General features: G+C 42.0%; 1 protein-coding gene across 1 annotated transcript in view; it reads left to right on the top strand.

Annotated features, from left to right (window-relative positions):
- FUT10 (fucosyltransferase 10) overlaps nucleotides 1-22,282 on the top strand; it is a 113,527-nt gene extending 91,245 nt beyond the window's left edge. The window contains exon 5 of the mRNA XM_005563034.4: nucleotides 20,016-22,282. Within this exon, the coding sequence (XP_005563091.3) occupies nucleotides 20,016-20,243 (228 nt within the window). The 3' untranslated portion in view covers nucleotides 20,244-22,282. The remainder of the gene's footprint in view (nucleotides 1-20,015) is intronic.
- Nucleotides 22,283-23,081: the final 799 nt, after the last annotated feature.

Raw genomic sequence — 23,081 nt, 5'->3', positions numbered from 1 at the left:
ACTTTCTTAAATTGTTACGAACTTCTTAGTAATGTCTTCAAATTTCTAGATTGTGCTTGGTGTTTGTTTGCTTACTTTATTTATTTATAATGGGAATGAACCTACTTTATGTGTAACTGAATTTGTTCAAAGGAAATTTGTTGAAAGAAAAAGAAAGATTACTTCCAGCTTCTCCTGAAATGTTTACAGAGTGAGGTGGCCCACACATAGCACTTGCCTGTCACCCATCATTGCTGTGCCAGACTCTCATAGATGTGTAAGGTTTTATCTACAATTTTTCTTCTTTTTTTTTTTTTTTTTGAGACCAAGTCTCACTCTGTTGCCCAGGCTGGAGTGCAGTGGCACGATCTCAGCTCATTGCAACCTCCACCTCCCAGGTTCAAGCAATTCTCGTGCCTCAGCCTCCCGAGGAGCTGGGACTATAGGCATGAGTCACCACACCTGACTAATGTATTTTTAGTAGAGACGGGGTTTCACCATGTTGGCCAGGCTGGTCTCGAACTCCTGACCTCAGGTGATTTGCCTGTCTCAGCCTCCCAAAGTGCTGGAATTCCAGGTGTGAGCCACCATGCCTGGCCTTATCTAAATTTTCCAAAGGCCAACAACTTTTCTTAAATATTTACATGTTTACTTTGTTTATTATATAAATTTTAGGTCAAACATAAACCTAAACAGTATGTGAAATTATCTTTAGGTATTGTATGTATACCATACAGGGCTTTCAAATACTAATTATGTATTTGGTAGACAAATTTAAAATATTTGAAATATATATTTTTAAGATTTTAAGAATTATGAAAATTTAAATTCTTCTTTCTTGTTTTGTATAACTGTTCAACTCATAAAATCATGTATTTTGTGCTGACTGTCTTGGTCTGCAACATGAACACTAAATATTACATCATTCTTCTCAGAGAATGCATCCTGATTTCTGATGGCTTCCTGTATGATCTAATTTATAGGGCCATAAGCAAAAAATTAAATACACACACACACACCCCCCACTACCCATTCACACACCCACCCCTGTGAAAACATGAGAGAGTAGAGACTACATTAATTGTCCATGCTATACCAATTATTTATTCTCAAAATATATCAAGATAGAAAACAGAATTTCTCAGGGTGATGATTTGCTTGGGCTAGGTTTCAAGATCATTTCAAGGCTTCAAGATTATATTCACAGAAAACTGAAATATGCAAACCCTAACTGCTTCTGTACCTCACAAAAACCCTATTGAGATAATTATTGGGAACTGGAAGAGAGGGTATGCTGGCATTGGTAAATAGCTTTTTTTTTTTTTTCCCCGAGACAGAGTCTCACTCTGTCCCCCAGGTTGGAGTGCAGTGGCACAATCTTGGCTCACTGCAAGCTCCGCCTCCCGGGTTCACGCCATTCTCCTGCCTCAGCCTCCCGAGTAACTGGGACTACAGGCGCCCGCCACCACGCCTGGCTAATTTTTTGTATTTTTAGTAGAGACGGAGTTTCACCGCGTTAGCCAGGATGGTCTTGATCTCCTGACGTCATGATCTGCCCGCCTTGGCATCCTAAAGTGCTGGGATTACAGGGGTGAGCCACCGTGCCCGGCCGGTAAATAGCTTTAAAAAAGATGTAGGAGATCATTCCTTCGGTTCTAACAGAAACAGCTAACTGAATGTGGCATTTCAGAATGCCCAAAGGTGGTATGATTGAATGTCCTTCTCTTTGGACTCATTGAGGAAAATGAGAGTTAGGCTTTTCTCCAGTGTGCTCTGATTCCTCCCAGAGAGGTGGTCAGTGAAGATGATTAGGAGGCTCTGCTTGCATTTTAATGAAGTAGTTCCAATTCCAAAATGCTAATGTGCTTATTATTGAAAAGCAGAATAAAACATTCTATGAAAGTAAATGAAAAGGTATTAGACCACTTTTTTTTTTTTTTTTTTCCAGACAGAGCCTTGCTCTGTCACCCAGGCTGGAGTACAGTGGCGTGATCTCAGCTCACTGCAACGTCTGCCTCCTAGGCTCAAGTGATTCTCGTGCCTCAGCCTCTCAAGCAGCTGGGATTACAGGCACATGCCATCACACCCGGCTAATTTTTGTATTTTTAGTAGAGACAGAGTTTCTACCATGTTGACCAGGCTGGTCTCGAACTCATGACCTCAGGTGATCCACCCACCTCGGCCTCCCAAAGCTCTGGGATTACAGGCATGAGTCACGGCGCCCAGCCACCAGTTTTCATTTGCACTTATTTTATGGGATTTGTTCTATATGGCACAACATATTCTATATGAACACAACATGTTCTATATGGCACAATCCCGAAGTGCTGGGATTACAGATGTGAGCCACCATACCTGGCCTGAAGAAGGTATTCTGTAACCCCTGAGTGATAGAGTAGGCAGAGGTATGGGGGACAAGGAAGTTCCCTATGAGTGTATCTAAGGTAGGTGTCAATTTCAGTAAGGACTAATTGCTATTCCTTCTTGAGTAAAAGGATTTTAGCCTGTCACTGAGAGACTAGAGGCTACACATTCTCCTCAAGGAATGGTGCCTTATTAGAAACTTCAGCATTGATCATTGTTGCTAGTAGATCAGGTCTTCAACAGTCGCAGTGATGAATTCTGCCTTTGAGTGAGAGCCAAAGCTCCTCTGTTCATGCATAGCCTCCATCATTCCCACAATGTCCTGTTCATGGGTCAATGGAACCAGTATTGGGGTAACAAAGGGACAGGCCAGCTGAAATCCAATGATAACTCATAATACCTACCTGCTTGTTGTGAGCTTTCCCTCAGTGGCTGCTTATTGGTGTGCATCAGTATCAGATATTGATTGGAGCCATGCTGATCCTGTATAGATACCAATTTCAGCAAGGCAGCTGCAGTTGGAACTACTGTCAGGTTAAGTTCCTGGTAGTCCCCTGACATCTGCCATTATTTATCTGTTTTTTTTTTTCAGGGGTCAGAACGGTAAATTAAATGGTGGTGATGGGGATTATGATGGGGAAAACTCCTTGGTCTTATGGGGCATTGATCTCTGCAGTTTTTCCAAGATGATGGTGTTGCTTCAGACTTACTATCCTATCTGAGGGGGCAGTTGTTTTTGAGACAGAGTGTCACTCTGTCGCCCAGGCTGGAGTGCAGTGGTGTGATCTAGGCTCACTGCAACCTCTGCCTCTCGGATTCAAGCGAATCGCCTGCCTCAGCCTCCTGAGTAGCTAGGATTACAGGCATGCACCACCACACCCAGCTAATTTTTGTATATTTAGTAGAGACGGGGTTTCACCATATTGGCCAGGCTGGTCTCACTGAGGGGGCAGTTTTAAGGATTTGACTTTTTTTTTTTTTTTTTTTTAAACCATAATGTCTTTTACCTCACAGGTCAGGAAACTTATGTAAAGTTTCTCCTGGCTGCTAAGTATAACCATCCCAGATACTTATTTGGTAACCAAAGAAATAAACACTAGGTGGATTCTCACACCCACTGAAGCAATTGGGCATAGGCAGAAACTCCATTTATCAACTGGCCATTATGTGCTCCCACTGTTATCAGGGAACTGTGATTTTAGAGCTTCGAGCCTCCAGTGACATTACCAACTCAGACCCTATATCCAACAGTCTTTAAAAATTGGAGTTTTCTGAACATTCTAACTCCCTGAGCTTTCTGACCATTTTCCTCAATTTTTGTTTAACTCTTTATTTGTAATTATTATAGGTGAATACTAGTTATATATACTTATGGGGGTACATGTGACGATTTGATACAGGCATGCAATGTGTAAGGACCAAATCAGAGTAACTGGGGTATCCATCACCTCAAACATTTATCACTTCTTTGTGTTAGGAACATTCCAATTGCATTTTTTTAGGTTTTTTTTTTCTTTTTTTTTGAGATGGAGTTTTGCTCTTGTTGCCCAGGCTGTAGTGCAATGGCATGATCTTGGGTCACTGCAACCTCTGCCTCCCGAGTTCAAGCAATTCTCCTGCCTCAGCCTCCAGAGTAGCTGGGATTACAGGTGCCCGCCACCACTCCTGGCTAATTTTTGTATTTTTTTTAGTAGAGACAGGGTTTCACCATGTTGGCCAGGCTGGTCTCGAACTCCTGACTTCAGGTGATCCACCTGCCTCGCCCCCTCCCAAAGTGCGTGGACACAACTGCACATGGCCCTTTTTTTTTTTTTTTTTTGAGACAGAGTCTCGCTCTGTTGCCCATGATCTCAGCTCACTGCAGCCTCCACCTCCCGGGTTCAAGCTGTTCTTCTGCCTCAGCTTCCCGAGTAGCTGGGATTACAGGCACGGGCCATTACACCCAGCTAATTTTTGTGTTTTTTAGTTGAGACGGGGGTTTCAACATGTTGGCCAGGCTGGTCTTGAACTCCTGACTTCAAGTGATCCTCCCACCTCAGCCTCCCAAAGTGCTGAGATTACAGGTAGGAGCCACTGCGCCTGGCCACTTACCCAGTTCTTGACAGTACACCCTAGCTTTTGCTGTTTCTCTTAGTATATAAGCTATTGCTTCTCAGAGTAGGGCCTCTTTTTCACTTAGGTGATGAATGCTGGTGATAAAGCAGGTGATATTAATTTTAACAGGGATTGACCACCAGTGATGGGGCTTTTATTGCCATCAGGTGAATAATGCTCTTTAGCGCCACTCTTGGTACCAACGATCTTAACCTGGCTTCCACAGAGAACAAAAAGGGAAGCAGAGGCATCTGTGCCGTGATTCTGTTAGGGAGTGCAGTCCTAGAGGGTTGGAGGGAGGAACAGGGGAGTGAACCAGGGAAGGAGGGAGGGCAATGCGAGGATGTTACTCAGCTGAGTGTTAAGTGGGAGTGATTGGTTCATCCTCAGGACCCTGCCCCTGAGATGCATATACTGCACTTGGGATCAGTCCTTCCAGGTAAGGAAGGGGGAAAAATTGATCCATGGGCCCTGCTTTCTCCGTGGTCCAAAATTTGCCCCACTGGTCCTAACTCGCTCCACATTTTGGGTTGCACGTGTGTGATATGAGTGCTGAGAAGAGTTCCACAGTGACTCCAACAGTTAAATTCTAGGGCAGGAAGTCACATGGAAGGAGGTGAGGTGTGCTGTTAGCCAGAACTCTGCGCAGGTGGAGCAAGGAATAGATGAAGTTGAGAAGTTCAGGAATGCGCTAGACGGTGGTACTCTTACCCTCGTTCATGCCTGCTCTCCCCTAGTCTAATGATCTACTGTTAAGTTTCTTTGGACGATACTCAACTGCTGCTGGGGTAGGAGAACATCAGTTCTTGCTTGTGCACAGTGATGATTTGGGTCTTCAGTTGCCTCCTACAAAATGGGCAGCCACTTCCCTTTCAGCCCCTTCTTTACATCCATTTCCAGAGGTTCTGTGTGCCACCAAATTCTGCAGCATCTTGTGCATGCTGCAGTGAACGTTGAGTTGCTTTTCTGCTTTCCCGCTGCTTCTTAGAACTCAGCTTTCTCACATCAACTAAGTCATTTGCCACCCATCTGTTAACTTTGCAACTTCCAAAATTTTTTGTTTTCTTTATCATTTTGTTTTTCTTCAGGAATCTATGCCATAATAAAAAACCACCTTACTGTCATTTTATGGGATTTCAGGAGGGAATTAAAAGTGTGTGTCTAGTCAATCATTTTTATTTGAAAGTCTCCAATTGATTGATTGATTGAGACAGGGTCTCTATCACCCAGGCTGGAGTACAGTAGTGCGATCTCGGCTCACTGTAACCTCCAACTCCCAGGCTTGAGTGGTCCTCCCACCTCAGCCTCCCAAGTAGCTGGGACTTCAGGCGCATGCCACCATGCCTAGCAAATTTTTGTATTTTTTGTAGAGATGGAGTTTTGCCATGTTGCCCAGGCTGGTCTCAAAGTCCTTAGCTCAAGCAATGCGCCCGATCAGCCTCCCAAAGTGCTGGGATTGCATGTGTTAGCCACTGTGCCCAGACTATTTTATTTATTAAACAAAGTAGTTGAAAAAAATTGTATTGAAGGTGCACTCTGATTTGGGCGTTATTGTGCTAGATAATGGTAAGCAAGAAAAGACATGGTCCCTTGTCATAGGGCTTACAATTTAGATAGACATTATTAAATAAAGGAATAAGCTTTGTGCACTGTGAAGGAAAAATTCTCTAACGTGGGAGATCTGGATACTTTTGATAAATATTCTACGAGAGTCTTCCAAAAGGCCATCTTAATCACTGGCAGCTAGCTGTTAGTACTACTGCCACAGTATCAGAATACAGCTGTTACAGTGATTCCATTAACTACCATGCTAAGATGATGAACTCGTAACAAACGCTGCATTTAAGTGCACTCTCTTCATTTTAAAGCTTTCTAGCATAAGATACCCCTTGGTACTATATCACCACCAGAAGTAATAACCCTACGTCATCAAATGGGCACTTACTAGGAGAGCATGAACTACTTTACATGTCCTTTCTTTGAACAAACTTTTATCTACTATCTATGAAGGGTAAGACCTTACACTTCCTGTATCACCTTTCTTTGAACAAAAGTTTTATCTACTATCTATGAAGGGTGAGATCTTATACTTCCTGTATCACGATGTCAGTTGTTCAAAGATAGATGTACCTTTGGTCAAAATTTTTCTTCCTATAGATTAAACGTGATGTTTTAAATAGTTTGGATTTCTTTTTAAGTTAGAATGATAAGCTATAAAAATGGGTGAAGGCTTCTAGGAAAAAAAGATGTAGTACGAAAGGACTAAAAGACAAGATAGTTTGGTGATTTCCTGTGTGTATTTAAACTGAACAAAACAGACAATCTGTCTTAAGGTTAATAGAATTTACTTTTTAACTGGAGTTGCCTGTAGTAATTTTCCATTGCTTTATATATTTTATATGTACGTATAAAAATTTGATTGATTGATTGAGACAGGGTCTTGCTGTGTTGCCCAGGCTGAAGTGCAGTTGTGTGGTCATGGTTCACTATAGCTTCGACTTCCTGGACTCAAGTGATCCTTCCATCTCATCCTCCTGAGTAGCTAGGATTACAGGTGCATGTCACCATGCCTGGTTAATTTTTTGAAGTTTTTCTGTAAAGTTGGAGTCTCACTATGTTGTCCCTGCTGGTCTCAAACTCCTGGGGTCAAGCCATCCTCCTGCTTTGGCCCTCCAAAGTGCTGGGATTACAGGCGTGAGCCACAGTGCCTGGCCTTTTTTTTTTTTTTTAGACAGGGTCTCATTCTATCACTCAGGCTGGAGTGCAGTGGTGCAATCATAGCTCACTGCAGTCTTGAACTGCTGGACTCAAGCAGTCCTCCTGCCTCAGCCTCCTGAGTAGCTGGGACTACAGTATGCGCCACCATGCCTAATTTTGTAACTTTTATTTTTGTAGAGACAGGGTCTTGCTATGTTGCCCAGGCTGGTTTTGAACTTCTGACCTCAAGCAATCCTTCCACCTTGGCCTCCCAAAGTGCTGGGATTATAGGCATGAGCCACTGTACATGATCATTTTTTGTGTTTTAAGTTGAAGATGAGAAGGAACAATTCCAAATGGGAGATTATTAGTTATCTCATGTTTTCTACATATAAACCATCCATTTTCTTATTTATCTTCTCTTACCTTCTTAAAGTGGTGGTCTTAGAATCATGCAATGTCAGAATTAAAACTAGCTTAGGGATCACCTAATTCACCATCTCTTTAGCTGCAGAAACCTAGCATTTCCATTTGACTCTTGTTTTATATTACATCTCCCTGCTGAAATTCCCCTTAGGTTCATGCATATCATGCATATTGTCTCCCTTTTCTACTATATATATATATATATATATATATGTGTGTATAAAATATATATTTTTTAAATTATACTTTATGTTCTAGGGTAGATGTGCACAACGTGCAGGTTTGTTACATATGTATACATGTGCCATATTGGTGTGCGGCACCCATTAACTCGTCATTTACATCAGGTATATCTCCTAATGCTATCCCTCCCCCCTCCCCACAACAGGCCCTGGTGTGTGATGTTCCCTTTCCTGTGTCCAAGTGATCTCATTGTTCAATTCCCACCTATGAGTGAGAACATGCGGTGTTTGGTTTTCTGTTCTTGTGATAGTTTGCTGAGAATGATGGTTTCCAGCTGCATCCATGTCCCTACAAAGGACATGAACTCATCCTTTTTATGGCTGCATAGTATTCCATGGTGTATATGTGCCATGTTTTCTTCATCTAGTCTGTCACTGATGGACATTTAGGTTGGTTCCAAGTCTTTGCTTTTGTGAATAGTGCCGCAATAAACATACGTGTGCATGTGTCTTTATAGCAGCATGATTTATGATCCTTTGGGTATATACCCAGTAATGGGATGGCTGGGTCAAATGGTATTTCTAGTTCTAGATCCTTGAGGAATCGCCACACTGTCTTCCACAATGGTTGAACTAATTTACACTCCCACCAACAGTGTAAAAGTGTTCCTATTTCTCCACATCCTCTCCAGCACCTGTTGTTTCCTGACTTTTTAATGATTGGCATTCTAACTGGTGTGAGATGGTATCTCATTGTGGTTTTGATTTGCATTTCGCTGATGGCCAGTGATGATGAGCATTTTTTCATGTGTCTGTTGGCTGCATAAATGTCTTCTTTTGAGAAGTGTCTGTTCATATCCTTTGCCCACTTGTTGATGGGGTTGTTTTTTTCTTGTAAATTTGTTTGAGTTCTTTGTAGGTTCTGGATATTAGCCCTTTGTCCGAAGGGTAGATTGCAAAAAGTTTCTCCCATTCTGTAGGTTGCCTATTCACTCTGATGGTAGTTTCTTTTGCTGTGCAGAAGCTCTTTAGTTTAATGAGATCCCATTTGTCAATGTTGGCTTTTGTTGCCATTGCTGTTGGTGTTTTAGACATGAAGTCCTTGCCCATGCCTATGTCCTGAATGGTATTGCCTAGGTTTTCTTCTTGGGTTTTTATGGGTTTAGGTCTTTAATCCATCTTGAATTGATTTTTGTATAAGGAGTAAGGAAGGCATCCAGTTTCAACTTTCTACTTATGGCTAGCCAGTTTTCCCAGCACCATTTATTAAATAGAGAATCCTTTCCCCATTTCTTGTTTTTCTCAGGTTTGTCAAAGATCAGATGGTTGTAGATGTGTGGTGTTATTTCTGAGGGCTCTGTTCTGTTCCATTGGTATATATCTGTGTTTTGGTACCAGTACCATGTTGTTTTGGTTACTATAGCCTTGTAGTATAGTCTGAAATCAGGTAGCGTGAAGCCTCCAGCTTTGTTCTTTTGACTTAGGATTGTCTTGGCAATGTGGGCTCTTTTTTGGTTCCATATGAACTTGCAAGTAGTTTTTTCCAATTCTGTGAAGAAAGTCATTGGTAGCTTAATGGGGATGGCATTGAATCTATAAATTACCTTGGGCAGTATGGCCATTTTCACGATATTGATTCTTCCTATCCATGGGCATGGAATGTTCTTCCATTTGTTTGTGTCCTCTTTTATTTCATTGAGCAGTGGTTTGTAGTTCTTAAAGATGTCCTTCACATCCCTTGTAAGTTGGATTCCTAGGTATTTTATCCTCTTTGAAGCAATTGTGAATGGGAATTCATTCATGATTTGGCTCTGTTTGTCTGTTATTGGTGTATAAGAATGCTTGTGATTTTTGCATATTGATTTTGTATCCTGAGACTTTGCTGAAGTTGCTTATCAGCTTGAGGAGATTTTGGGCTGAGACAATGGGGTTTTCTAAATAGACAATCATGTCATCTGCAAAGAAGGACAATTTGACTTCTTCTTTTCCTAACTGAATACCCTTTATTTCTTTCTCTTGCCTGATTGCCCTGGCCAGAACTTCCAACACTATGTCGAATAGGAGTGTTGAGAAAGGGCATCCCTGTCTTGTGCCAGTTTTTAAGGGGAATGCTTCCAGTTTTTGCCCATTCAGTATGATATTGGCTATGGGTTTGTCATAAATAGCTCTTATTATTTTGAGATATGTTCCATCAATACCGAATTTATTGAGAGTTTTTAGCATGAAAGGCTGTTGAATTTTGTCAAAGGCCTTTTCTGCATCTATTGAGATAATCATGTGGTTTTTGTCTTTGGTTCTGTTTATATGCTGGATTACATTAATTGGTTTGTGTATGTTGAACCAGCCTTGCATCGCAGGGATGAAGTCCACTTGATCATAGTGGATAAGCTTTTTGATGTGCTGCTGGATTTGGTTTGCCAGTATTTTATTGAGGATTTTTGCATTGATGTTCATCGGGGATATTGGTCTAAAATTCTTTTTTTTTGTTGTGTCTCTGCCAGGCTTTGGTATCAGGATGATGTTGGCCTCATAAAATGAGTTAGGGAGGATTCCTTCTTTTTCCATTGATTGGAATAGTTTCAAAAGGAATGGTACCAGCTCCTCCTTGTAACTCTGGTAGAATTCAGCTGTGAATCCGTCTGGTCCTGGAATTTTTTTGGTTGGTAGGCTATTAATTATTGCCTCAATATCAGAGCCTGCTATTGGTCTATTCAGGGATTCGACTTCTTCCTGATTTAGTCTTGGGAGAGTGTATGTGTCCAGGAATTTATCCGTTTCTTCTAGGTTTTCTAGTTTATTTGCGTAGAGGTGTTTATAGTATTCTCTGATGGTAGTTTGTATTTCTGTGGGATCAGTGGTGATATACCCTTTATCATTTTTTATTGCATCTATTTGATTCTTTTCTCTTTTCTTCTTTATTAGTCTTGCTAGTGGTCTATCAATTTTTTTGATCTTTTCAAAACACCAGCTCCTGGATTCATTGATTTTTTTTGGAGGGTTTTTTGTGTCTCTATCTCCTTCAGTTCTGCTCTGATCTTAGTTATTTCTTGTCTTCTGCTAGCTTTTGTGTTTGCTCTTGCTTCTCTAGTTCTTTTAACTGTGATGTTAGGGTGTTGATTTTAGATCTTTCCTGCTTTCTCTTGTGGGCATTTAGTGCTATAAATTTCCCTCTACACACTGCTTTAAATGTGTTCCAGAGATTCTGGTACATTGTGTCTTTGTTCTCACTGGTTTCAAAGAACATCTTTATTTCTGCCTTCATTTCGTTATGTACCCAGTAGTTATTCAGGAGCAGGTTGTTCAGTTTCCATGTAGTTGAGTGGTTTGGATTGAGTTTCTTAGTCCTGAGTTCTAGTTTGATTGCACTGTGGTCTCAGAGACAGTTTGTTGTGATTTCTGTTCTTTCACATTTGCTGAGGAGTGCTTTACTTCCAACTATGTGGTCAATTTTGGAATAAGTGAGATGTGGTGCTGAGAAGAATGTATATTCTGTTGATTTGGGGTGGAGAGTTCTGTAGATGTCTATTAGGTCTGCTTGGTGCAGAGATGAGCTCAAGTCCTGGATATTCTTGTTAACCTTCTGTCTTGTTGATCTGTCTTATTTGAGAGTGGGGTGTTAAAGTCTCCCATTATTATTGTGTGGGAGTCTAAGTCTCTTTGTAAGTCTCTAAGGACTTGCTTTATGAATCTGGGTGCTCCTGTATTGGGTGCATATATATTTAGGATAGTTAGCTCTTCTTATTGAATTGATCCCTTTACTGTTATGTAATGGCCTTCTTTGTCTCTTTTGATCTTTGTTGGTTTAAAGTCTGTTTTATCAGAGACTAGGATTGCAACCCCTGCCTTTTTTTGTTTTCCATTTGCTTGGTACATCTTCCTCCTTCCCTTTATTTTGAGCCTATGTGTGTCTCTGCACGTGAGATGGGTCCCCTGAATACAGCAAACTGATGGGTCTTGACTCTTTATCCAATTTGCCAGTCTGTGTCTTTTAATTGGACCCTTTAGCCCATTTACATTTAAGGTTAATATTGTTATGTGTGAATTCGATCTTTTCATTATGATGTTAGCTGGTTATTTTGCTCGTTAGTTGATGCAGTTTCTTCCTAGCATCAGTGGTCTTTATATTTTGGCATGTTTTTGCAATGGCTGGTACCGGTTGTTCCTTTCCATGTTTAGTGCTTCCCTCAGGAGCTCTTTTAGGGCAGGCCTGGTGGTGACAAAATCTTTCAGCATTTGCTTTTCTGTAAAGGATTTTATTTCTCTTTCACTTATAAACTTAGTTTGGCTGGATATGAAATTCTGGGTTGAAAATTCTTTTCTTTAAGAATGTTGAATATTGGCCCCCACTCTCTTCTGGCTTGTAGGGTTTCTGCCAAGCGATCTGCTGTTAGTCTGATGGGCTTCCCTTTGTGGGTAACCTGACCTTTCTCTCTGGCTGCCCTTAACATTTTTTCCTTCGTTTCAACTTTGGTGAATCTGACAATTATGTATCTTGGAGTTGCTCTTCTCGAGGAGTGTCTTTGTGGCGTTCTCTGTATTTCCTGAATTTGAATATTGGCCTGCCTTACTAGATTGGGGAAGTTCTCCTGGATAATATCCTGCCGAGTGTTTTCCAACTTGGTTCCATTCTCCCCGTCACTTTCAGGTACACCAATCAGACATAGATTTGGTCTTTTCACATAATCCCACATTTCTTGCAGGCTTTGTTCATTTCTTTTCACTCTTTTTTCTCTTAACTTCTCTTCTCGCTTCATTTCATTCATTTGATCTTCAATCACTGATACTCTTTCTTTCAGTTGATCGAGTCAGTTACTGAAGCTTGTGCATTTGTCTCGTAGTTCTCATGTCATGGTGTTCATCTATCAGTTTGTTTATGGACTTCTCTGCATTGGTTATTCTAGTTATCCATTCGTCAAATCTTTTTTCAAGGTTTTTAGTTTCTTTGTGCTGGGTTTGTGGTTCCTCCTTTAGCTCTGAGAAGTTTGATCGACTGAAGTCTTCTCTGAACTCGTTAAAGTCAGTCTCCGTCCAGGTTTGTTCCATTGCTGGCGAGGAGCTGCGTTCCTTTGGAGGGGGAGAGGCGCTCTGATTTTTTGAATTTTTAGCTTTTCTTTGTGGTTTTTATCTACCTTTGGTCTTTGATGATGGTGATGTACAGATAGGGTTTTAGTGTGGATGTCCTCTCGGTTTGTTAGTTTTCCTTCTAACAGTCAGGACCCTCAGCTGCAGGTCTGTTGGAGTTTGCTTGAGGTCCACTCCAGTTAGGCTACTCCAAGTTAGGGTCTCCCAATTGGGCTACTCGAGGGTCAGGGACCTATTTGAGCAGTCAGTCTGTCCGTTCTCAGATCTCAACCTCTGTGTTGGGAGAATCACTACTCTCTTCAAAGCTGTCAGACAGGGACATTTACATCTGCAGAGATTTCTGTTGCTTTTGTTTAGCTATGCCCTGTCCCCAGAGGTGGAGTTTACAGAGGCACGCAGGCCTCCTTGAGCTTAGGAGGCCTCCTTGAGCTCAGTGGCTTCCCGGTCGCTTTGTTTACCTACTTAAGCCTCAGCAATGGCGGGTGCCCCTACCCCAGCCTCCCTGCTGCCTTGCAGTTAGATCTCAGACTGCTGTGCTAGCAATGAGGGAGGCTCCGTGGGTGTGGGACCCTCTGAGCCAGGCACAGGATATAATCTCCTGGTGTGCTGTTTGCTAAGACCCTTGGAAAAGTGCAGTATTAGGTGGGAGTGACCCGATTTTTCAGGTGTTGTGTGTCACGGTTTCCCTTGGCTAGGAAAAGGAATTCCCTTCCCCCTTGTGCTTCCCGGGTGAGGCGATGCCTTGCCCTGCTCCGGCTCTTGCTCGTTGGGCTGCACCTACTGTCCTGCACCGACTGTCCAACACACCCCAGTGAGATGAACCTGGTACCTCAGTTGGAAATGCAGAAATCACCCCTCTTCTGTGTCGCTCATGCTGGGAGCTGGAGGCTGGAGCTGTTCCTATTCAGCCATCTTGGCGCCCCCCTCAATTTTTTTTTTTTTTTTTTTAGACAGAGTCTCGCTCTGTTGCCCAGGCTGGAGTGCAGTGGTATGATCTTGGCTCACTGCAACCTCTGCCTCCTGGATTCAAGCAATTATCCTGTCTCAGCATCCTGACTAGCTGGGACTACAGGTGCATGCCACCACGCCTGGCTAAGTTTTGTATTTTTAGTAGAGACGGGGTTTTGCCATGTTGGCCAGGCTGGTCTAGAACTCCTGACCTCGTGATCCACCTGCCTCAGCCTCCCAAAGTGCTGGGATTACAGATGTGAGCCACCGCGCCCAGCCTTCTACTATATTCTTTAACATATTAATGGTAGTTTAAAGTTCCTGCCTGATAGTTCCAACATCTGAGTCATTTATGAGTCTGGTTCTGTTGATGGCTTTATCTCTTGATAGTGGTTTTTTTTTTTTTCCTCTTTTTATGTGTTTCATGATTTTTTTTTTTTTTTTTTTGATTCCTGGACATTATGTACAAGCACATAGAGACTGAGATCAATGTTTATGTGTGGCAATGGACATGCCTGTTTTCTGTCAAGGCTGTTAATGTGTGTGGGTGGGGGAGGAGGGATGTGTATTACTCCATTTTCCCACTGCTTATAAAGAACCAACCAAGACTGGGTAATTTATAAGGAAACAGGTTTAATTGACTCACAGTTCTGCATGGCGAGGGAGGCCTTGGGAAACTTAGAATCATGGTGGAAAGCAAAGTGAGGAAGCAAACACATCTTACCATGGCAAAGCAGGAGGGGAAGAAGGGAGAGAGGGAGAGAGAGAGGAAATGCCACACATTTAAACCATCAGATCTCGTGAGAACTCACTATCACGACAACAGCATGGGGGAGCTCACCCCCATGATCCAATCGCCTCCCACCAGTTCCCTCCCTTGACACATGGGGATTACAATTCAAGATGACATTTGGGTGGGGACACAAAACCAAACCATATTAGGGAGGTAGAGTCAGTTTAGTAAAGAGTTGAGCTAGATTTGGATTTTGTGTTGCTATTGTTACCTTTTGTGCTCCCCAGGTTTCAAGTGTTTCCAGTAATAATAATTATCCAGTAGCTAAGCACTGGTATTGCCTATGTTTAAAGTGGGGCCTGGGGTGTTAAAGAGTTTTTCTCAGTATTTCTCCTCCACCCTCAGCTTTTAGCAATTCCTGCATTGCTATGCTACAGATGAGGTCTATTTCAATATTCTTGCTTCTCCCCACCAGCAAACTCCTGTTACTCATTCCTTAGCAGTAGGCTTATGTTGGGAGTAGGGCAACTTCTTTGCTATCTTCACAGCCTCAGGCTTAGGCAGATTCTAGATTCCTGGGTCTCAGGGGTGAAGCTTTTCCAGTGTCCTTGCCTCTTCTTCCGTTGGCAGCCAAGCTCTGCCTTGTATCTGTGGTTAGTTTGGAGGGAGAGTTTATGCCCCTCTCCAGTGGTGTAACTTCTGGTACCATGATAGGATCCTAGGCCCAAAATGGTTTCCATCCTGCCCCCAACCATGAGAAAGAGGAGTTCTACTTCTCCCTCTCCCCCAGAAGTAATAGATTTTTCCCTTGGATCTGGGAGCAGAAGGGTGTGCTACCGCTCCCGCAGTGGCTTAAGGCTTTTACATTTATGAGGAAAAGGTCTGGGGAGGGTGGAGAGGCTTCCTGAATGTCCCCTAGCAGAGGGGATCCTTTCCAATCCTGTGCTGCCCCCAGTCTTCCTTCTGAGCATTTGATGAGGCCCATAGAAAAGAGCTTTTGATGAGTTTGAACTCTCATTTTTGTGTCTGGGCATCCCAGCTATTCCAGCTGATATGGTTACTCCACTGCTAAGAATTTATTAAAATTTTAACTGATTTCTTGTGACCTGTTTTTATGGTGATCACCTCTTCTCCTGTGTTCTGCCAAAGGTGAAACAGATTATCCATCTTTCCTCAAAGGGGCTTTGTCACCCTCTGGAATTCAGTTCCCTAATGGGCTCAAGAAGTTATGAATTTGAGGATTATCTGTATTTTTCTCATTGCTAGGAACCATGTTCTCTTCGGAAACAAAATCTTTTAAAAATCATACTTTAGAAACAGCTGGTTTTTCTGCCCAAGACCTCAGCTGGAAACGGATGCTAAAACTAAAGTTACTTCTAAAACTGTCATAACTACTTCATCAGACACACTTCCTTTGGGTCATACTGTGAAATATTTCTGGCAGAATATTAGAGTGAAAAGAGTTCATTTCATAAGATTCTTTTCTCTGTGATGTCACCTTGAGTTGGAACTTTATCCTACACTTAATGGGCTCCTCTCCTGAGTGGGAAGGCAAGGAAATAGGGTATTATTACTGACTTTCTCATATAAACAGTTATGCAAGGTCAGGGTTGGGAAGACCATGGAAGGTTATGTGATCCGTACAATTACCAGCTGACTGGTGGCTCGAGTATCATGAACAAGGCGTCCATTAATTTGTGCTGGGGCATTTTCAGTGTTGGTGATTTCATTCTTTTTAAAGGTAGCTTATTTTATCTTTTGTTTGTCTTGACAGTTATATGGTTCTTTCTGTTGAACTGAAACTTCCCCTTTTATAGTGAATTCTTTTTTTTTTTTTTTGAGACGGAGTCTTGCACTGTTGCCCAGGCTGGAGTGCAATGGCGTGATCTCAGCTCACTGCAACCTCTGCCTTCCAGGTTCAAGTGATTCTTCTGCCGCAGCCTCCTGAGTAACTGGGATTACAGGCATATGCCACCATGCCCAGCTAATTTTTTATATTTTTAGTAGAGATGGGGGTTTCACTATGTTGGCCAGGCTGGTCTCGAACTCCTGACCTCGTGATCCACCTGCCTCGGCCTCCCAAATTGCTGAGGTTACAGATGTGAGCCGCTATGTCTGGCCTTTATAGTCAATTCTTAGCTACCTGCTCTGATTCCTCAGTTTGGCAGGGTACAGTCTGGCATCTGTGCCTACCAGCCAATAGGGGTGAACAGTGGCCTCTCAAAAGTTGAAAGTTGTTTTGCATCTCCTTACTTGATTTTGTTCTGCTCTTGTTTCAAATCCAGTCTTTATCCTGGATAACGCAGTGGCATGATCTTGGCTCGCTGTAACCTCTGTCTCCCAGGCTCAAGTGATTCTCCTGCCTCAGCCTCCTGAGTAGCCGAGATTACAGGCACATGCCAGCACGCCCGGCTAATTTTTGTATTTTTGGTAGAGACAGGGTTTCACCATGTTGGCCAGGGTTTCACCATGTTGGGCTTGAACTCTTCACCTCAAATTATCCACCTGCCTTGGCCTCCCAAAATGCTGGGATTACAGGAGTGAGCCACCACACCTGGCCTATTTACTCTCTGTTTCTACAAAGTAACACATTTACATACTTTTAAAAAAATATTCAGTGTTTGATTATAACTGTGTGACTATTATTAAAAAATAAACCACGTAGTACACTTATCATTTTCCCCCCTTAGATATACAGTTTTTTGTTTTTTCCCAGGTAATAATTGCCTTCTTATTTGATTATTTTTCCAGGTACCTGTCAATCATTCAGTCTTTGTTGATTGTTTAACTCTCCTCTGAAGATGCTGAGATACGGCAGGCGTCCAGCTCTCTTGACCTTGTGGAAGGGATCTCTCCCAGAGCCTCTGACCCACTCCCTTGTGTGCTCATTGTCCTCTACCTTAGTGTGGAGCAGCAGCCTGAGATGTCACTTCCCCAGCATTTTGGGAATTTTCTTTCTTTTCTTTTTTTCTCTTCTGTTGACATCTGTTTCCTGCATGCTATGTCTCCTGTTTTCTTAGTTTATTCTCTTGTTTTGGATGATCATACTCTCCAGTCGCTTCCTGAGAAGAGGTACATGGGAGAATGTATGAAAATGTCTTCATTTCAGCCAAGCGTGGTGGCTCATACCTGGTATTCCCAGCACTTTGGGAGGCTGAGGCGGGTGGATCACCTGAGGTCCGGATTTCGAGACCAACCTGACCAACATGGTGAAACCTCGTCTCTACTAAAAATACAAAAAAAAAAAAAAAAAAAAAAAAAATTAGCCGGACATAGTGGCAGGCACCTGTAGTCTCAGCTACTTGGGAGGCTGAGGCGGGAGACTCACTGGAACCCAAGAGGCGGAGGTTGCAGTGAGCCGAGATCGCGCCACTGCACTCCAGCCTGGGGGACACAGCGAGACTCCCTCTCAAAAAAAAAAAAAGAAAGAAAGGAAAGAAAATGTCTTCATTCTACCCTGAATTTAAGCAATAGGTTAGCTGACTATAAACCACTAAAATGTACATCCATTTTTCTCAGAATTTTGAAGGCATTTTGCCATTGTCTTTTACTAAAAAAACTTAATTTTGTTTACAGAACATTTTAAAGATAGTTCAGAGTTCTGTATGCCCTTTCCCTGGCTTCCCCTTATGCTGTCATTTTATGTAACTGTGGTACATTTGTCACCAATAAGAAATTCATATTGGCACATTACTGCTAGCTAAACTGTAGAGTCTAGTCATATTTCTCTTCAGTCGTATTTGGCCATATTTCTGTAACATCCTCTGTCTGCTCTAGGATCAAATCCAGGATACCAGGCTGTAATTAAGCCAGCACATTTCATTAGTCTCCTCCAGTCTCTGATGGCAAGCTTTTTCTTATTTTTAATAACTTTTGAAGAGTACTAGTCAGTATTTTGTAGAATGTCCCTTCATATGGTTTGTCTAATGTCTTCTCATGTTAACACTTGGGTTATGGATTTTGGGGAATAATACCACTGAGGTAAACGTGTTCTCACTGCATCCTGTTAGGGCAGCTGTTCCCAACCTTTTTGGCACCAGAGACTGATTTTGTGGAAGACAGTTTTTCCACAAACCGGTGGGTGGGTGGGGGATTAGACGCTTATAAGGAGTGAGCAAGCTGGATTCCTCGTGTGTGCAGTTCACAATAAGGTTCACCCTCTTAGGACAATCTAATGCCGCTGATGATCTGACAGGAGGCAGAGCTCAGGCAGCAATGCTCACGTGCGTGCTGCTCACCTCCTGCTCTGCAGCCCTATTTCTAATAGGCTACGGAACAGTACTGGTTCATGACTTGGGTGCTGAGGACCCCTGTATCAGGGGATGCATTATACCAACATAATGTGTAACTGGTAACATTAGCTTTGATTGCTTGGTTCAGGTGGTATGTGCTAGGTTTTCCCACTGTGAAGTTGTTAATTTTCCTGTTCTATGTTTTGTTACTCATCTGCCCTCTTCCATTCTCCCAATTCTTACAGGTTAATGCCTTTCAAGAACAGTCCTTTTACTCTCATTTTAATGGCGTTTCTGGAGGAAATGAAATTGGATATGTGTGTTCACTCTGTTATTCTGGAGTTTTTCTGTCTCCCCTTTTTCTCTTTTACTTTTTAAAAATTTTCTCCCTTTCTCGCTTCTAAATTATTGGAAGGTCAAATCCTGAACATGTAGGCCATTTTAAGGACTTAGACTTTAACTTGGAATGAGAAGGGCTGCTGAGTGCAGCCTGCAGAGGATCAAATGTAGAATCAAGGGGTTAGTTAGGAGACCATGGAAATAAGCCGAGACTGAGCACAGACCAAGCTTGTGGCGGCATTTTGAAGCTGGGAGGTATTATGCAAATGTCAGGTATCATTATTGTTGGGTGGAAACATCTTAGTACTGGGGACAGTTGAGTGCAGTGGAAATATATTAAAAACAAGGGATTAGTTGTAACATGTGACAACATAGATAAACGTAAAAACAGTGCGTGGTAAAAAAGTAGCAAACAAATGTGATATACAATAACATATAAGTATATTAAAAATAAATGCCCAGAGATTGAGAACACATTTCGCAATGAGTATTCAAATACACTTACATGCAAATATAAAGAACTGTGTTAAATATCTTAAAATATTTGCCTATGGGGAGGAGGGTAGGGGTGGGATAATAGGGGGAAAAGGAATAAAAAAATCAACAGATAAATAACCAGAGAGAGGGGGAGGCTTTAGAATCTAAAGAGAACGACATTCGATCTTAAGTATATACTGTTTGGGGCAATTTAGGTAACTTTTTTGTGCTTTAGTTTCCACTCCTGTAAAATGGGGTAGTAGCACCTATTTAATATGCTTGCCATAAGAATTAAGTGAGGCAATATGTGAGATGCTTTCTTTCCCATGCTTTATCCCCATGGGGTAAAGCTGTTGCTTTAAGGAAAGTCTGGGCTGCGTTGCATTATTGTGAGATGGGAACACGGGAATTGTGCTTCCTTATCACATGTTTTTGATTCATTTCTCTCTTCTCTTCATGCAGGGCTTACCACCCAAAAGATGGGAGGCAGAAGATACCCACCTGAGTTGCCCAAAGCCCACGGTGTTTGCTTTCTCACCACTCCGGGCTCTACCTTTGAGCTCTTTGCGAGAGATGTGGATATCCAGCTTTGAACAATCCAAGAAAGAAGCCCAGGCACTAAGGTGGCTGGTTGATAGGAATCAAAACTTTTCATCTCAAGAGTTTTGGGGCCTAGTATTCAAGGACTGATTTCAAAAACGATCAGAATGAAACAGACTAGAGCCTTCTTGAGATTTATTTTCTAGGTTGCCTTAATATTTGAACATAATAGCTATTCTGTTGACTATCCAGCAGGATAATAATTAGTTGCTGCAGTACTCATAATGAGCCCTTTCAAAGAGTAGATGTAAATTACCCTTAGGGGTTGCCTCTATATTTTTTATACTAAAAAAGGAAATATTTCTTATGAACACTGGTTATCTTCCATGTCCATGTCTGTGGACCCACATATTTACTGCCTTTTGTGGAAATTCACCTAAAGTGAGCACTTTCCTTGTGCAGTGGAGGGAGACAATCTAGCTGTAGATTCTTGATACTCACCTCATTCTCAACAGCTTATTGGTATTTGGCAAACCCGGTGTCCTGCAGCTGAGCATGACCATGAAATACATTAGAACTTGGAAATGAGAGATCCCATCTGTTGGTTTCCAGGGACGTAAGTGAGTAATAAAAGCTGTTTCAAGTTTATCCGCTATCCACTCTTCAAGTGAAAAGAACATATGTGTGTCTACCTTCTTCTTCATACCCTGAGCCAACTCTCTAACCTTCTTTAGTTATGCCTTGCCCTATCGCCTCCCATTTTCCCTTCAAAGTAGAATGTCTTGTAAAGACACAGTAACTCCTGTGTGTTTTGATTAGTGAGATGTTACCACTTATCCCTTCTGCTGAGCAGAATAATATCAAGAATTGCTATGATTATGATTCAGTCTGGACAGCCTGGACATTTTGAGCAGCGCAAGAGTAGAAGTGAATACCCCCAGGAACTCCAACTGTGCTGAAGCTGATTTGTCTGTTCGTAGGATGATGCGCAGCCTGTCATGGTGGCAGCCACCAGCATTCAGTTTGTAAGCATTTCCTGTCATTTCTGATCCTGCCACAGAGAAGGTTGAGCTGTCCTGTCTGGGGCATCTACTGGAGCACCTCAGAAGACAAGGAGGAAAACACTGGTTCACGTTTTCTTTCCATGTGAGGGAGGGGAGGCTTCTAGATGATACTAAAAGCCTGTTGCCACTGTTGTGTCACAGTTTCTATTCTTCATTATGGAAAGCTGCAAGCCTCAGAAGGCAGCCAGAGGACAGGAAGAGTCTGTGATGCTCATGTTTGTGTCATGGCATGAGGGGGAATTGACAAGTGCCTCCTTAGCTTTGGCTCCTATTGAAGACTGTGCCCTTGGTGTGCTTGGCAGTGAGCAGTATCTTCATTAGGTAGCTCTGGCTGGGCTTTGTCAGCCAGCATTGAGAAAGGAGAACGAAAACCAATACCTCCTTATAGAAGCCAGAAGGATCACATTGGGTGAGAGAAGGTGTCTATAACTGGGTTCTTCCTAATCCCATCTCTTTCATTAACTAAATATGATCTTGGACATGTCTCTTAACCTCCATGGGCCTTAGTTTTTACATCTAAAAAGAAGTGATTGGGCTGGTCTTGGAAGGTTTTTTGTTTTTGTTTTTTTTCCCTGTGTAACACTCTTAATTGTTCATCAACATTTAAGAAATTTAATTTTGTAGATGTTTTTACTAAAGAGGGTAACAAACTATTTTGGAACCGCTGTATATTATTCAAGGGAAGCACGCTGTTTGGAGGAAGGAGCATACTTAATGGGTAGTATTGAGGATGAAAGAGAATTTCTCTCTGCCATTTTATTTGATAATATTAAATAAATAAAGACTGGAAAGGGGGATTGCTTGTTAAAGATCAGATTTTAAATTGCATATAAAATGAAGTGAGTTGTTTTTTGTTTTTGAACCCTCAAAAGAAAGCCTGAGAGGTGATTTGTGCCTCTGGCAAGATATTATCATGATAACTTCAGTTCTCCTCCATAAATGCCTTAAGCAAATACCCAGTGCTTATGCGGCTGCATGTATGTCTTAAACCTCAACTTTTCAGGCAGTCTCGTTCCATCTTAGTTCTTCATCAAGTCCATAGATAAAATCCTCTCTAAGCGTTTCTGAAGTATGTATCCCTGAACAAATTTAGTGAAATAAAATCATTAATCTATGTTGATCCCATTTTGCCATACCTTTCACTTTACCTCACTGTCTCTGTTTGTGAAATATTCTAAGAAAGCAACCTCCCTCACAGGACTGTTGTGAGGAATGCCTCATGGCTGTGAAAGAGTTTGTACAATGCAACATTTTGCTTCGTCCTTCAGAACACTTTACTTGGATTGTTTTCAAGAACTTTATTTTTTTTGAGACGAAGTCTTGTTCTATCATCTAGGCTGGAGTGCAGTGGTGTGATCTCAGCTCACTGCAACCTCCACCTCCCAGGTTCAAACAATTCTCCTGCCTCAGCCTCCCAAGTAGCTGGGATTACAGACTCCTGCCACCAGGTCCGGACAATTTTTTTGTATTTTTTTAGTAGAGATGGGGTTTCAGCATATTGGCCAGGCTGGTCTTGAACTCCTGCCCTTAAGTGACCCACCCACCTTGGCCTCCCAAAGTGCTGGGATTACAGGCATGAGCCACTGCGCCTAGCCATTCAAGGACTAATTTTTTAAAGCCATATGACAAAGTAGTCAGAAGCCTTTTCAGAAATGTTGGAGAAAATGATCACTAATGCTAGTTAATAGTCTTTGCCTAAAAATGAATGCAACCTTGACCCTTGATCATGTAGCAAATGTATTTTGGAACCTGAATGCTGACTGGCTTCTTTGTTGCTGTTAAGAACTAGATTCTAGTAACTAGAATATCAGTTGGGGTTGTTATCATTTGTTAGTAACAGATTGGAAACGTATAGTGTTCTATGCGTAGAAGACGTAAGCAAAAATGAACATCATTCCTTCAGCCACACATTGTATATTACACA

This window comes from Macaca fascicularis, chromosome 8, assembly GCF_037993035.2.
Source record: "Macaca fascicularis isolate 582-1 chromosome 8, T2T-MFA8v1.1".
Taxonomy (NCBI): Eukaryota; Metazoa; Chordata; class Mammalia; order Primates; family Cercopithecidae; genus Macaca; species Macaca fascicularis.
The sequence above is the reverse complement of the archived record's forward strand: the minus strand, read 5'-3'. Positions and strand labels throughout refer to the sequence as shown.